The sequence below is a fragment of the Chinchilla lanigera genome, unplaced genomic scaffold, assembly GCF_000276665.1.
Source record: "Chinchilla lanigera isolate Chin_1 unplaced genomic scaffold, ChiLan1.0 scaffold00122, whole genome shotgun sequence".
NCBI lineage: Eukaryota > Metazoa > Chordata > Mammalia > Rodentia > Chinchillidae > Chinchilla > Chinchilla lanigera.
This window is the reverse complement of record NW_004955523.1, coordinates 953,695-969,798: the sequence shown is the minus strand read 5'-3', so window position 1 is coordinate 969,798 and position 16,104 is coordinate 953,695. Positions and strand designations below refer to the sequence as shown.

Genomic DNA, 16,104 nt, shown 5'->3' with positions numbered 1-16,104 from the left:
TGATAAGAGCAAAAACTGAAATTGTTACCAAGGAAAAACTTTTTTTTTTAAAAACTCTAGCATCACTTGCTCTAAACTGACTTAAAACCACTACATGTAGAGGTCACACGGCTGGTCAATACGTCATTAGTCTCCCAGCAGTTTTGCTGCAGACAGCACCTCTGACGTGGGGGACGTGACCACAGCAGCTGTCTGGGTTACTTTTCCGGACTGGAGCCGGCGCTGGGCGAAGGCTCTGGCCCTCCCCTTGGACCAGCCCGTGTCTGGAGGAAAGGCTCGGCATCTCTGCATTCACGCTGGTCCTGCCTTCTGCTGCCTTAGCCTTTGGGTCAGATTCTCCTCCGCTCTGCGAGGAGACATGCTGCGCACTTGGGGACCCTTTGCCCCAGGACTGAGGCACAGGGCTAAGGGCCTAGACGTGCCCAGCCTCCCTCTCCCCTTCAAGACTGAAGAAGCCTACCAGCTGCCATAGCCAGAAGTGCCAGGCCATGAACGGGCAGAGAAGGTGGCACCTGAGTCCCGGGAAACCTCTGCCTGCTGCAGGAAAGACGCGCACACCCTCCCGACTGGCCGCGTTCTACACGTTCTGCGCCTTATTCCTGTCTTCTGTGTGCAGCCCGCCTCTTTGGGAGTTGAGCAGCAGTTGATTTGTGAGCAGAGCTCCCATGTCTCCACTCTTTGGCCACTGAATAAAGGTCTTTCTTTCTCCTCAACACTTGTCTCTTGGACATGAGTTTTTCTGTGGGATGAGCTTCTGGACCTCGGTTTGGTACCAAAATAGCACTTACTACAGACCGGGCCCTACTGTATAGGTTTTACAAATATAGCAATGTACTTAATCCTCATCACAGCCCTTGGAGGTACTTACAAGTCCTTTTTTGATTTTAAATTTCATTAGTACCTGTTTGCAATCATGATGATTGCATTCACCACAGGGAATTGGTGTACATACTACATCTTAATTCTTTTTTCCCCCACTTCCTCTCCCTTTTGGCCAGCATCAGATTTATTTATTTTATAAGTCCTTACAAAGTTAATTATCACTTGGGAGGGCAAGGGACATAGCTCAGCTGCATAAGCGCCTGCCTGGCAAGCTTGAGGTCATGCGTTGAATTCCTGGTACCACCCCCCCCCAAAAAAACTAAAAAAACAAAAAAACAAGATGGCTGTAATTATCACTTGGGAGGCTGAGGCAGGAGGATCATTGCAAGTTTGAGATCAACCTGGGCTACAAAGTGAGCTCAAGGCCAGCCTGAACTGCGTAGCGAGACCCTGTCTCAAAAAGCAAAAAACAAAACAAAAAAACAAAGTTAATTATCATACATACAGATTAATATGTAGACTAATAGGCCAAAGACATATAAAACACAGAAGATGATTATTCTAAATCAAGGTACTCTTTTTAGATACATTGTCCATGCTGGATTACATAACTTTTTTTTTTTTCTCTCTCTCTCTTTTTTATTTTCTGCTTTGATTTTGCACTTTATTTATATAATGAGTTTCTCATATAAAGGAGACAATGCTATATTTAAGCTGTGTGTCTGATTTACTTCTCTTAACATTATGGTCTCCAGGTGCACCCATTTTCCTACAAATGGCTCACACGACTTTATTCTTCTCTGTGGCAGAGTACACTTGTGTATACATACCACACTTTCTTTATCCATTCATCTGCAGATGGATGCATAGGCTGATTGCAAAACTGAGCTGCTATGAATTGTGCTGCTATAAACATGGCTATGCAAACATCACAGTGGTATGATGTCTTTAAACTCTTTGGGGAAGATACTGAGGAGAGGAATAGCTGGGTCACTGGGATTTCGATTTTTAGTTTTTGAGAAATCTCCACACTGACTTCCATAGTGGTTGTACCAGTCTGTACTCCCACCAGCAATGAAGAAAATGAGGAAGCCCCACCCACAGCCCCACCAGCATTTGTGATTGGTTGATTTTTTAATGATAGCCACTTTCTGCAGTGAGATGAAACCTCAGTGTTGCTTTAATTTGCACTTCCCGAATGGCCAGCAATGTTGAACACTTTTTCATGTATTTATTGGCCACTTGTACTTCTTCATCTAAGAAGTGTCTATTCAAATGCCCAGCTTTGATTGGGTCTTTAAATTTGGGGGTCTAATTTTTTTGAGCTCTCTATATATTTAGATGTTACTCTTTTTTTCTGAGGAGTAGCTGGCAAAACTTTCTTTTCCCTGTTCTGTACGTTGTCCCTTCACTCTGTTGGTGGTTTCCTTTGCTGTGCAGAAGCTTTTTAATTTGATCTGATCCTGTTTGTTAATTCTTGGCATTACTTCTTTTGCAACAGGATTCTGTTCAGAAAGTCTTTGCCTACACCTATGTCTTCCAGAGTTTCACCTATTTTGTTTTTGTGGAGGTAGTGTTTTTTGGTTTTGGGTTTTTGTTTTGTTTTGTTTTGTTTTTTTGCTTTTTTTGAGACAGGGTCTTGCTATGCAGTTCACACTGGCCTTGAGCTCACTTTGTAGCGCAGGCTGGTCTCAAACTCACAAGATCCTCTTGCCTCAGCCTCCCGAGTGCTGGGATTACAGGTATGCACCACCATGCCCAGCAAGTGTTTCTGTATTAATGTTTGGATCTTTGATCCATTTTGATTTTAATTTAGGACATAGTGAGAAATAAGGCTCTATGTTCAATCTTCAGCATGTGGATAGCCGGTTTTCCTAGCACCACATCTTTCTGCCAGTGAAAGAATTTGGCTCCTTTGTCAAAGATGACATAGCTGGATGTGCATGGAGTACTTACAAATCTTATCCCTCCTTTTTTTTCAGTACCAGGGGTTGAGCTAAGGGCCTTTGTGCTGAGCTATATCTGTAGTCCTTTTTGAAGCTTTTATTTTGAGGGTTAGGGTTAGCTAAGTCTTTAAATTGCACAGATTGGGCTTAAAATTACAACCCTTCTGCCTCAACCTCACAGAGTAGTGGGATTACAGGCATGCACAACCACACCTGGCTTCTTATTCCCATTTTACAGATGAGTAAACTAAGGCACAGATAAATTAAGGAATATGCCTCACAACACCCAGCTGGCATGTGGGCCTGAGATTACAATTCTAGTCAGCTTGGCTCCAGAGGAGATATTCTATATAAAATTCAGCATCATTTTCTTACCCAGACAGTTACTCACGCCTGCCCTCCATGCTTCACAAGCCCTTTGCAATGCCAGACTCCCGGGAATTCAGGTTGGTTCCAACTGGCGCTGGCAAATGCTTTGGCTTCATCATGTCTCTGGCCCTTGACCTCGGTCCTGTCCACCCACTGCTGCATCCCCATTGCTCACAGTGGGGAAAGGAACAAAGGACCCCAGGGCTGCAGCCTGCCCTGCCCCTAACTCCCCCTGTCAGCTGTTGGTTACCTCGAAGGAGGTCTCAGCAAAGGCACACAAATTACTGGAGACAGTTTGCCCCTGACTCCGTGAGCAGAGCTGGCGCGGCGAGGGTGAAGACACGAGTCCGGCCCTAGGGCTGTTTACAAGCCCACCCATCTCAGCCTGCGATGACAGCAGCAAGGTGTGGCTGGTCTTGCTAAGTGTTTAAGTTGCCCACACTCGGGCCTCGAGCCCAAGCTGGGTGCCACAGGGACGCGTGAGCAGGCTGAGGCCTTGGTCCTGGACCTGCAAACCTTAGGCAGGAACGCAGAAACATCTACTTCCCCAGACGGCGCATGTGGTGTGGGCACCTGGACCACAGCCGGTGCCAGGCTCCGCCCCACTCGCTCTGTGACCTGCGGCTCATTTCTAACACTTGTTCAGCCTGAATTTGTCCATCTGTAGAAGCAGAGACAGCAACTCAGTGTGCAGGAGTGTCATTAGAATTAACTTGGCTGAAGCAGCGAGTGTCAGGATGAACCTAGCACGGTGCCTGTCACAGTCCAGCAGATATTTCCTAGGTTTAGTTCTTCCTTCCCTCCAAGGCTTAGTCCTTCCCTCCCCTCCCTTCCCTTCCCCTCTTCCTTCCTTCCTTCCTTCCTCCCTTCCTCCCTTCCCCTCTTCCTCCCTTCCACCAGCAGTCTGAGGAAAGACTGCACGCCCCCTGCCTGCCTCCAGCTGGGTGGATCTGGGCAAATTACTCAACCTCTCTGAGCCTGGGTTTTCTTATTAGTAAAATGGGGGTGCCAAGTGCCTGCTCACGGCGTCATTGTAGACACGAAATAAGCATGTAAAACTCTGAGCACAGCACTCATCACTTTCTAGCAACATGTTATTATTCATGTTTCTCGCTGGCGAGGCGCCTTGGGCTCCCTGCCTTGGGGATGGGCATTCCACCCAGCACAGCCTCTGATGGCTTCCTCGGGGGCACTAGAGCCCACGTCACCACAGTGAGGTGGGAGGGGCCTGGGAGACCCTTAGCTCACACAAGAGCCGTCCAGCTGCACCTAGACACCAGCCCGCCCTGGAGTCCGCAGGCCAGAGCGCTATGTGTCAGGAATGCCACCCCCGTGGGGCCGGGAGGAGCTAACAGCTGGGACATGGTTCCCAGGGGCTTTCCAGTTCCTCGGAAGAAGCTCTCAGAACACTGCCCAGCCACAGGGACACTGCTTCACTGGAATTCTGACAATCCCATCGATCCAGGGCAGGGGACTGGCTGTGTCCCCGAGAGTCCCAGAGGACAGGAGCCCCACCCAGTGCAGCTGTCCCCCACGCCCGTGCCCAGGCAGCCTCTACAGAGAGGCTTAAAGAAAGGCCTGGAGTCAGACAGACCTGGGGTTCCGGGCTCGACATCTGTATCTGGGGAATGGGCACAGCGGCACCCAGCGCCTGAAGACAGCGTCGGCGAGAACCCTCGGTGCATCAGGGCACGTCTGAGTGCTTCGGATAAACCGCGGTTACTGGTGGCAACAGGACAACGACCCTGCTGCTGTGACTTGCCTCAAGGCTCTGTCCACGTCACCGCACACTCCGCTCCCGGGCCGGTCTCACAGCCACACCTAGAACACTCCTCGAGGCTCAGGTCAGGACCAAAGCAAAGCAAAGCTTTTTGTTGTTGTTGCTGAGAGTTTCAAGTAAATCCTCAAACATATATGTAAACCCTCATCCCCTCAAAAATAAGTGTATCTTTCCCAAACCCTTTGACAAAGCCACTCTTAGCAGGCATACCTCTCTCCGAGGGGAGCTCAGTGCTTCTAGGCAAGCACACCTATGGCTGGGACCCATGTGCTTCCTCCCTCCCCCTTCCCGCTTTGCCCTCCTCCTCCTCTTCCTTCTTCTCCTCCCTCTCCCCTTCCTGCCCTCCTTCTCCTCCTCCTCTTCCTGCACTGGGAATTTTGAACCAAGAGCCTTTGTCCTTTAAAAAAAATTGTTTTTAAAGACACTAAGTTGTCCAGACTGAGTTTGAACTTACAACGCTCCTGCCTCAGCCTCCCAGAGTGCTAGGATTACAGTCATGTGCCACCATGACCAACCCCCTCCAGTTTTGTTTTTGAACTTTTGTTAGTACCTGTTTGCTGCACCTCTCCAGATTTTAATAATCTGTCCCTTGTGCTCACTGTCAAGTTGAGCCCTGCTTACCAGAAACATCTACACTTTGGCTTTTCTTTTCTCTAGAAGCACAGGAAACAACCCCACGCTCTCCTGCCCGGGCAATTCTTTGACCCCATCTCTGCTAACTTTTAGAGCTAATCTACTGTGTGCTGCTAAACTGCCTGCTGTTCAACCCCATTTTCTTGAAGGGTATTGTCCAGACGTGATAACCCCTGATTATAATCCTCATGGGCGCCCTCTCGGCTGTGAAATTCCAGCCTGGTACCCCACGTTCTGCTCCCAGGATGAAGAGGAGGCTGGGTCAGCTGAGCAGCAGACATCCTGGGTTCCCGTTCTGGCTCCACTAGCCACGCGTCCTCGGACACTCCCTCACCCACCACTGAGCGCTGTTCTCCTTTGCTTGCCTGCGTCCCTGCAAATTCAGAGACGATCCAGGGCCGGGGCCGGCTCAGCACAGCGGCTCAGCAACTGGCAGCCGTTCTTGTTTTTAGCGGGGAAGAGGCAGAATTCCTTGAAGAGGCAGAGTGAGAGAACCGGCTCTCCCCGGAGACGCGGGGAGGGGCTGGGCCTCCAGGGAACTCACCCCAGGCCAGGCTGAGGGAAAGATGATCTCGTGGCAAACAGCTGGAGCCCACCACCGCAGGCTGCAAGCCGTGTGCCAGCTTCGGTTGTTCCAGCGAAGGGGCCTTGGGGTTGACACAGCCAGTGCCAAGCCTGACGGGGCAAGGGCCAACTTTCCAGTCAACCCAGATGTCTGTCTTCTATGGAAACTGAAAAATGTGGCCTCAATCAAAATGGTCTTTGAGAGCCGTTCTTCCAAGACTCTGGCAGGGGCACTGAAGAGGCTTTGCGCTGGACCTTCGACCACTCTCAAAGGGTCAGGAAGGCCCAGGCTCAGCTGAGGACCCAGGAGGTCCGAGGGGGACCCATAGCTCTCAGTCAGAGGAAAAGCAGAGGAACATGGGCGGACTCCAGGGCTGCCTCCCTGAGGAGGGGGAATCTCCTGGAAGAAAAGGCATCTGTCGGTGCCACGAGACTGAGACCTCGAGGTTGACTGCGAGGTTGCCCTCGTCGGGGTCAGAAGCAGCAGCACTCTGCTTGAGTCCAGCATGGACCCTCGAAAGACCGAAGGCAACTGAGAGGCGGCCACAAAGTTCCGTGGTTCCTGGCTGCCCGCTCTAGCGGTTCTGCTGTGATTCTGCCAGACCACCTTGCTGAGGATGACAAAGCCTGCCTTGAGAGGCACAGTCCTACGTCATCAGAGGAGAAACAGAGGCAGAGCCGCTTGTGGCCAAGAACGTTCTAGAATCCGGACGTCCCGCCTGGCTGCCCAGCATCCCCAAACCCACCAGGCAGCAGCTTGTCCCTCCCGCTCCTGATGCCCGCACAGTAGCCGGCCTGTCCTGTCGACTTCGCACCCCAGCCCCAGGCAGCGTGTGGAGCTAGGTGTCTGCCTGGCTCGCGGTCAACACAAACAAGTTTCCTGTGCAGCTCGCCCCGTCTCCAGACGGTGCCCAGCTGCACTTTCACGTAGTTTAATGTTTATGTTCCCTGGTCTTTGTTATTGCAGGCTCTCTGCATTGCAGGCTCCGTGCCCTGGTGCCCAGCTTGCTGAGCTGCACTGAATCCAGCGGGCAAGGGAAGGGAGGAGAGGGGCCCCAGCCGGGAGATGCCGGGGGGCGCAGGGCTGGGCTTGAGCCTCCTGTGGGTGCGGCTGGCATGCTGCACCCACACACACGGGGCGCCTGACCCACGGCAACATGCCCACCACCCTGGCTCCAGAGCCCACCTGGACAGTTAGCCGGCTCTGCTGGGAGCAGGGTCCTTGGTCACCAGCGGGCTCAGCTCACGACGCTGGCTCAGAGCTAGGACAGCGTGGGGCGGGTTGGCAGGGGCAGCCCCTAAAGCACAAGCTTAGCCTTCTCTTCCATCCCACACCCAAGTGAGGTCTCTCATATTCAGAGTGAAGGTCTGGGGACATGGCCGCTGTGCCACCAGTCCCGGCTGAAGGGTAAAGGCCTGGGATCTTTCACTGACCACAGCTGTCTCTGGCCGTGGGGCTCACAGCCTGCTCCCCTGGATCCCGGATGGGTTGCCACACCCTGGGCGGCAGACCCCTGTGGCCCTACTTAGACTCTGTAGCAGTGATTTGATGTTTACATGAATTCGGGGTGACTCTGGTTCCCACTCCACTATCCCGATGGGCTCTGGTCACTGACATCACTGGGAAGGTATTCTAGCAAACTGAAGAGGGAAACCAGCCCTGTGGGACCCTAAGTGCTACCGCCTACCCAGCAGGCTGCATCCCAGGGCTCAGGACCCTGCCAAGTGGAAGCCACCAATGGAGTGGGGCCTTGGGGGCCCCTTCCAGATCCCTGCTCCTCAGCCGTAATTACCAGTCTGTTCCTCTGCTACCCCAGCCATCAGCAGCCGGGGCCACCCTTCCCCTCTGTATACATTCTCAGACTCCAGAAGCAACACCACGGAGCACCCAGCTCAAGACAGCAAGCAGGAGACCCTCAGGCTGCTCTGGAGTCGCCGCTGGGATGAAATCCACGCTTCCTCCGAGGACCCCCTGCGGGTCCCGGAGGTTTTCCCGGGCAGGTCAGCACCTTGGCCAGCAGCAGCCCAAGGCGGGCTGATAGACCCTGTTTGCCTGAGGCAGCTCTTAGGAGCCAGACCACGCCTAAAGGAAGGGGTTGGGAAGGTCCACCTGGACCTTCGGATGCGCCCGAGTTTTTTCAGGAAAGCCAGGGCTGGGCAGGGCCAGCAACAGACACACTCTGCTTTAGGAAATGTTGCTCTTTCTTGGTCTCAACCGCATCTGCTGTTTCCCTGGGTTATTAAACTCTTCCCCATCTCTTTGCCCCATCCTCCTAGGCATTCTTCAGATCTCATTTTGGATACTACCTTCTCAAAGAATGTTCAATCCACCAGTTTAAACTAGGGCTCAAACCGGGCGTGGTGGCGCATGCCTGTAATCCCAGCACTCGGGAAACTAAGGCAGCAGGATCGCTGTGAGTTCAAGGCCAGCCTGGGTTACAAAGTGAGTTCAAGTCCAGCCTGAACTGCATAGTGAAACCCTGTCCCAAAAAAGACCAAAACAAGACCCTAAACAAAAACTAGGGCTCCTTTCCTTACCATGTACAGATGCACTAAAAAAGGACCACGTTAAAGGGAATCACTGGCATCCTAGATTTATACGCCTGCGAAGACGGGCCTGGGAATGGAAGGGACACCTCTTCCTCACTTGTGGAAAGGTGCTCTGGGACCTGTGTGCGGTCCGGTTCCGCTGTCTCTGTCCCCACAGCACTCGGCACCTGTCCTGTGCTGCCTCTTCACTCCTGATGCCACCGGCAGTCCGTGGCACCCGCTGCGCTGCAAGCTTGTAGGAAAGAGGCCCTGCTTTTACCTCTCGCCACTGCACACATCACTGCTGCCTCAAGCGGGTCTACACAGCACGTGGGAGGTAGAAAGACGTCTCCAGAACCGCCCTGACAGGAAGGAGGGAGGGGAACAAGGAAAGAACGTGGCAAAAACATCTCTGGCTGCAGGGGAGATGCAGAGCAGCTCTTCACACCAGTAGGCTGGCCTTCCTTTCCCTTTCTTGAGGATCCCTCCTATTATGGTTCGCATCCAAAATGTCCCCCAAAAGGCTGGTGTGAGGCTTTTGTAAGGCGATGAGGTCCAGGGGCACTGACCTCAGCCATGGATCCACCACTGATGAACGCACAGCTGAGTGTGCTCTCAGGAGGCGGGGCCTGGCTGCAGGAAGTGGGTCACCGGGACGGCGTCTCTGAAGGACGTACCCTTACTTGGACTTCTTCCAGCCCTCTCTTCCTCCTGGCTGCCCTTAGCTGAGCAGCTCTCCTCCGCCACGTCCTCCCACCACGGTGTTCCTGTTGGAGCCAGCCACCATGGACTGAACCTTCTGAAACTGGAAGCCCAAGTAAACCTCTCCTCCTTTAAACTGTGTGTGTTGGGCATTTTGTCCCCACAATGGAAAGCTGCTAATATACCGTCTAATAACTGATACTAATGGGACAGTCGTCCCTCTGTGTCCATAAGGAACTGGATCCAGAACCTTAGTAGTCACCAAAATCCAATCCTGAGCCTATGTAAACCTGCACAGTGCTGGAATATAATCCACGCAAATCCTGCTGTATACTTTAAGTCATCCCTACATTTCTTAAAACATCTAATGTAATGTAAACTCCATGTACATGGCATTACACAGTATTCTGTAGGGAATTATGACCAGAGAAAAGCCTGCTCAGTAAACATGCTCAGTGCAGAGGCAGCCACCACAGGCCTGAAATGAGCTGGGAAGGGCACCGTGCCCCGCTGCATGCTGAAGACGGACTGAGGATCTAGGGAGCAGCGGAGGGTATGAAAGTACATGACTACACACATCTCATTTGTGCGGATTTAGCATGGTGCTCAGTGCAAGGCAAATTTAAGTTTTACTTTTCAGAACTTTCTAGAATATTACCCCTGAATATTTTTGACCCACAGTTTCTAGAATATTACCCCTGAATATTTCTGACCCAACTGCAGACACAGAACTGAAGGCATGGTTACAATTTGCCACCATGTTCTAACCTAGTGCTAAGCACGTACATCGTCTCACTGCAGCTAGCGTCTAGGCAGAGAGGTTAGTGGGCAGGGTGGGGACTGGGACCTGGTGTGTTTCAGATGCTCAAGTCTGGGAGCTAACAGCTATGCTTTGCTGCCTCCCTAAAAATCCCATCACACTGTGAAGCCGTCTGCACGTATTTTCAGTTTGGAAAGTATAGTCACTGCCCCACTGCTGAGTCTGACGCTGGGAATAGCCCTGTCCAGACCCCCACAAAACCGACTAACTGAGGTGACTGCTGACTAGCAAAAGAAATACACAGCAGGCCCAGGCCCAGGAATGAGGCCTAGAGGAGAAGACAGGCTAAGCAGGCAGAAGCCAGAGAGGTACCTGGATGTCACCGCTTCCTGGATGTCAGACCACGTCTTGGAGATCAGCACTAACATGAATTTGCTGACTCCCAAATCCTCAGTGCTTGACACACATGAGAGACTGGGGAGTATTTGCTACACGAATGAAGAAAGGAAGGAAGGAATGTTGGGTTTTCCCTACCACTCAAGAGGAGGCAGCGGGCTGGGGTTCTCACACCCCAAGGCTGAGAGCACTCTGGGACAACCAGTTCACCGTGGTCCAGAGCCTGGGAGGTAGGAATAGGAGGTGAGGAGTTGAGGAAGCCGGGGGTCCTTCAGCGTGAGAAGAGGGAAATACCGAATCACATCAAGGCCTCTGGCCTGGGCAGGGGTGTGTGGGAGAGGAGGGTGCGGGGGCCAAGCACCAGAGGAAGACCCTAAACCTATTGAAGAAGGAGCGGCCCTGCACGGGCAGGCAGTCAGAGCAGTGGGCCAGGCAGCTGGGCAGAGGGCTGGCTGAGCCGTGGGGCCTGGTTTGCCAGCCAGAGGCTCCATCAAGGTTGACCTGGAAGGCCTGCACGCTTATCTGTCTGTTCCACCTACCTGGCCTGTAAACCCTGAGGTGGGGTGTGCGGAGGGCATGCTCCGCAGCAGGGAGAGCTTCCCCACCACCTGGACCTTGACACCAGCACTCACCTTGTCTCGGTGAACACGGGGCACAGGAGGTCACCCCCCAGAAGGCTCCCACACCACTGCAACAGTCCTCCTGGGAAGTCAGCTCCAGCAGCGGGTTGGCACACTGGAAAAGAAGCCACGGACACCTGTGACCCCCACTCCCTCCCCTGCCGTGCAGAGATGTCTCAGGAGAGCCCAGGACATAGAACGAAGCCTCTCCCCTCTGCCAGGGGATGCCCCCAAGGCAGGGGAGAAGGGCTCAGCCAGCCCACTGGAAGGAGGCAGACAAAGCTGTGGTCCAGCGTGCCAGACCCAACCTTGTATTGGAAGGGGGCACCATCCAGACACACAATCTCCCCTGTACAGGTGTGCCGGCTGCCAACCTCCACAGGAGTCCCAGAGGACGGGCTTTTCTTCAGCAACCTCCAGGGCAGGGAATATGAGGGCCCTCCCCTGGGTGGGGCCCCAGTCGTGGGGAATCACAGATTGAAGGCCGGGGAGGACCTGGGACTGCAGTCCTTCTCCCTTGGTCACTCTCTTCCTCAGACCCGCTGGCCTGAGAAACCCCACACTGCAGCCTTAAGAAAAGGCTGGCCTCAGCCACCTGAGTCCGGTCTCAGCCCTGCCTGACTGGACCCCCATCAAGAGCTGAGGATGCCTCCGGGGAACATGGAGCACCTCTCGTCTTGGTACCACCAGGCCTTTAAGCTGCAGCCTGCGTTTACCAGTTCCACATCTTTGAGACTGAAGACCAAGCTCCGCAGCAGACGCGGAGTTGGTCCTCCTTGGTCAGCTTTCAGAGAGCCCAGCATTTTCTGGGGCCGAACACCTAGGCTGCCTTTGGGGTGCTGTGGCAGCTCCTCCGCAGAGGGACTTCCTCGCCCCGCTGCTGTCTGCTTGGCACCAGCGGTACCAAGTCGGGCCCGGACAGGAGGAGGCCCAGCCTTTCCATACTCCGGCGCTTCTGGGCCCCGGGTGTTCCCATCTGGGAAGTGGGAGACTGCAGACACTCCACCGGAACAAGCAGGAGAGAGAGGAGAAAGGCAGGTGGGGCGATGTTCTGGACGCTTCAGGGGAGGGCAGGCTCTGCTCTCTCACCTGTCCGTTCACAGCGTTCAGGTAACACCGGCCCAGCAGCCCCTGACGCCTGGACACCACTTGGGGTGGCGACTGCGGGGGCTCCCCGGATCGCGCGGGGATGCTGTTGCCGTCCCAGCCGCCGTGCTGGGGGTGGGCGGGGCGCCGGGGCGGAGCTCTGGTCTCCACGCTGTTCTCCTCCAGGGCCCCGTCGGCCTCGCCCCGCACCCGGGCCACCTGGTGGATCTGCACAGAGGCCTCCGGTGGGTGGTGGATGTGCACTTTCACCAAGGAGGGGTTCACGGAAGCTGGGCACAGGGGGCCGGGGTCAGAGCCAGGAAACAACCCCACCTCACCACCACCTCCCCAGGGGGCACCCATAGCCCTGGGCCAGGCAGGCTGGGTGTCTGTGTAAACGCTCTTCCACATCTTGGCTGCCCGGAGCCCCAGAACACTTCTCCCTTGAGGGAAGGATGAAGGGCGGACGGCTTCACGGAAGGACCCTCGGACACAAGTTCTTATCTCCTGACTCCACCTCCACCCACGCTCCTGCACAGCCTGAGATCCCGCCACTGACCCCGACCCCACTCCACCTCACAGGCCTTGCCCGCGCCGTCCCTCCCTCTGCTGAACCAAGCGCTGCCCGCTGGCCAGGGGCTCAGGGAAGGTGTCCCCTCCACACAGCATCGCAGAGCACCCCAGGCCTGGAGGGCCCTGCTCCCCTTGTCTCTCACAGCATTCTGCAATTCTTTTTTGTATCCTTAATCTGCCGTTTGCTGATGGGACACAGGGAAAATGAGGTGCTGCGTTTTGTGCTGGAATCTGTACACCAGGACCACAGGCACCTGAGGGCAGGACGCTGCCTGCAGGCTACCTTGACTTTCCCAGCACAGGCCAAGGCAAAAACACCCTGAGCCACCAAGCTGGGCGGGGAGAGAAGCTCAGGAACAGACGGAGCCCGCCGGCGGCAGAGAAAGCAGGAGGGCTGCATGAGGGCAGGGGGAGGTGCTTCCGGTCCCCAGCAGGAGGGCCGCATGAGGTCAGGGGGAGGGGTTTCCCGTCCCCAGCCAGCTCAGCAGGTGACCGGGTCCACCCTGCCTGGTGGCACTCACCCAGCTGGTTGGAGAGTGGCAGCATGAAGGTGGACTGCTGCAAGGGGCCTCCCAGCAGGGCCCTGTGGCGGGACCCTGTCTTGGGAGGCTCCCTGTCTGGCTGCGGAGCCGGCAGGTGGCAGAACTTCCCGGTGGAGTTGCTGGGGCACCAGCACTCGTCCCGGCCGATACAGCGGCCTCCATTCAGGCAGGGGATCTGGCAGAAATCTACAACACCAACCAAGGCAACCGTGGTGGGCGGATAGCAGCACCCACCACGTGGCCATCCGAAGTGGGTGGCCTGGGGGCCCAGCACCCCCGGAAGGCAGGGACTTTCCATGAGGCTCTGGAGTAAAGGAGGGCAGATAATAATCAGCCTTGGCCCTGCCAAAAACCCCTTTCATGTCTCTCCCTGGTCCCCACAAGAACCTAGACACGGGGCAGGAGCATCACTAACTCCCTCTTCACTTCTCAGCGAGGCTAGCTTGGACTCAGAGAAGTGTGTGACTTGCCTGAGTCACACGACCAGGCTGCGACAGGCCCGGGGGATGACTCAGCTCCCCGTGTGGCTGGGGACAGGAGCAGGGGAAGGCTTCCTTCCTAGGGAGGAGCTGGGCTCCCGGCCAGGGCAGGCCTGCCCCTCCAGCCACCCCGACTCCCAGGGCCATCCAGGAAGCATTCGTGGGGAAAGAGACTCACAGATGCGGAAGCCAGTCTTGGGGTCATGTCCGTGGCCGCCCTGGCTGTACAGGGTGGTGGTGTCGCCCCGCTCACAGCTGTTGGCACAGTGCCCACGGGCACAGGTCTGCTTGCAGATGGTGGGGGTGAAGACGATCTTGATCTTCTTGATTTTCTCGGTGAGGTTCAGCCCTGCGGACAGAGGGCTTGGGTCCAGGGGGCAGGGCTGAGAGGCATAGCTGTGACCTCCAGCGCCTAGTGAGAAAGGCCCGTGGGGCGAGGGATGCGGCCACCCCCAGGGCATCTGTTGAGTACTTACAGGATGCCAGTCCACAGTAGGGACAGGGTAACACCTTTTTTTTAAATCAGACAGGTCCTCACTATGCAGCCCAAGCTGGGCTGGCACTCATGATCCTCCTGCCTCAGCCTCCTGAGTGCTGCAATTACAGGCGTGTGCCAGCACGCCCGGTCTGAGCAGTAACACCTCTGAGAGGCAGCCACTGCGCCCACACTCCGTGCACGTTAACTCTCAGCCCTCTCGATGGGTATTACTTTGGGCTGAGCCCTCAGAAATTGCCAGTTTTATAGGTTAAAATGGCTGAGTATTAGCAATTTTCATATGTCCAATGACGGCTGGGCTTTGAACCCGGGGGCCTGGGATGGAACACGGCTCAGATGGTGCAAAAAGGAGAGGCTGCTAAGAGAAATGGAAGAAGGTAAAAACCGAGGAGTGATCAGAGTGAGGTCTTGGGGGCCCTGATTACCAGAACAGGGCCAGGCACTGTATCTGTGCGTGGTGGGGAAGCCTCTGAGAAGCGCCCAGCAAGACATCAAAGGGGAGGTGTGGGAGGACCGTGAGGGGGCGGGGCCTGGGAGGTCACTCGCACGGGTATGGCCGTGGAAGCCCAATGGAGGGCTATTCATCCAGAAGCGGAGGGAGGCCAGAGGCAGAGGGCTGAGGCAAGCGGAGGCAGGAAGTGTGGATGAAGAAGCTTGCCGGTGCAGGGAGGTGCAGAGGAGCTGGCTCCCCGCTTCTGCAGGTCTGGGGCCAGGAGCAGCTGCTCTGCGGAAATGGGGGGAGCACGCCCAGGCAGCAGGGAAAGGGTGCGGGCAAGGACGGAGCGCACACTCTGGTGCAGTCAGATACGCCGCTGAGGGCTTTTTCCTAGGAGAAGGGGCCGGTGTTGGTGCTACGGAAGCAGCTGGTTGGCCAATCAGGAGGGACGAGGTTAGCAGGAAGGATGGGCTGGGTGGGAAGGCCTGCGTTTGCAAGGTGAGGGTCCAGGTCAGATGTGAAGGAAGCGAGGGCAGGAGGGGATGACAGACCGGCAGAGCTACAGCAGCCGGGGCCCTTGCTCTCAACAGGGGCCAAGTCCAGATCAGCTAATCCGGCGCCCTCGGGGCCCGGCACAAAGGAAGGGCTCACATATTCTCGGCTGAAAGAATGTGAGGCGAGGTGACAGCTCAGCTCCACCGCAGCATGGAGGAAGAAGCGGAGGCGGGGCCCAGAGGGCTCAGGATGTAGTGCTCTGGGCCCCGAGACAGCGTCTCCTTACCCCAGGGGGACGACAGGAAGCCCAGAGGCGCGGCCTGCTGGGCACCATCCCTCTGCTCAAGTCCTGCAGGCAGTGCATTGGAAGTCAGCTGGCCGCTGCTGGCAGTGGCTGGGTAACGTCGGGCGGTCCGGGACGGCCCCACCTGCGGCGGGGAGGGACCAGTCTGGCTGAGCGCGCTCAGGGTCCTGTGGAGACAAGCGCAGGGGCTGCGTCCCAGAAGCATTTCTCTGTGGCTTCCCTCACCGGCTGCCCCCTCCCTGTCCTTGCGCTGGAACAATACTTCAGTTTGGCTGACTCCTGGCAGTGGAGGTGCCCTGGGACAGCGGGGCAGAGGTGAGGGTGGCCGGCCATCCCAGGAGCATAGCACCCCTGGGTGGAATAGCCAGGCTTCCGCTAGATCAAGCTGGGTAAGTCACTCAGCCGCTCTGGCCCTTGACTGCAGAGTGAAGGCAGCTCTGACATTCTGAGAGTCTTGAGAGCCCTGAGCCAGTCCCTGCCCTGAAGCCAAGGACCAGGTCCTTCTCTGGCCTCCCAATTGCTCAACTGGATTCTGCCACTTTTTTCTGGTCTTTTTGAAACAGGGTCTCGCT

General features: G+C 55.6%; 1 protein-coding gene across 1 annotated transcript in view; it reads right to left on the bottom strand.

Moving 5' to 3' along the window:
* Ltbp2 (latent transforming growth factor beta binding protein 2) overlaps positions 1–16,104 on the bottom strand; it is a gene marked incomplete at its 5' end in the record, with an annotated part of 86,528 nt that overhangs the window by 35,949 nt on the left and 34,475 nt on the right. The window contains 5 exon segments of the mRNA XM_013507149.1: positions 11,134–11,236; positions 12,211–12,497; positions 13,302–13,508; positions 13,980–14,150; positions 15,515–15,699. Coding sequence (XP_013362603.1) covers positions 11,134–11,236; positions 12,211–12,497; positions 13,302–13,508; positions 13,980–14,150; positions 15,515–15,699 — 953 coding nt within the window.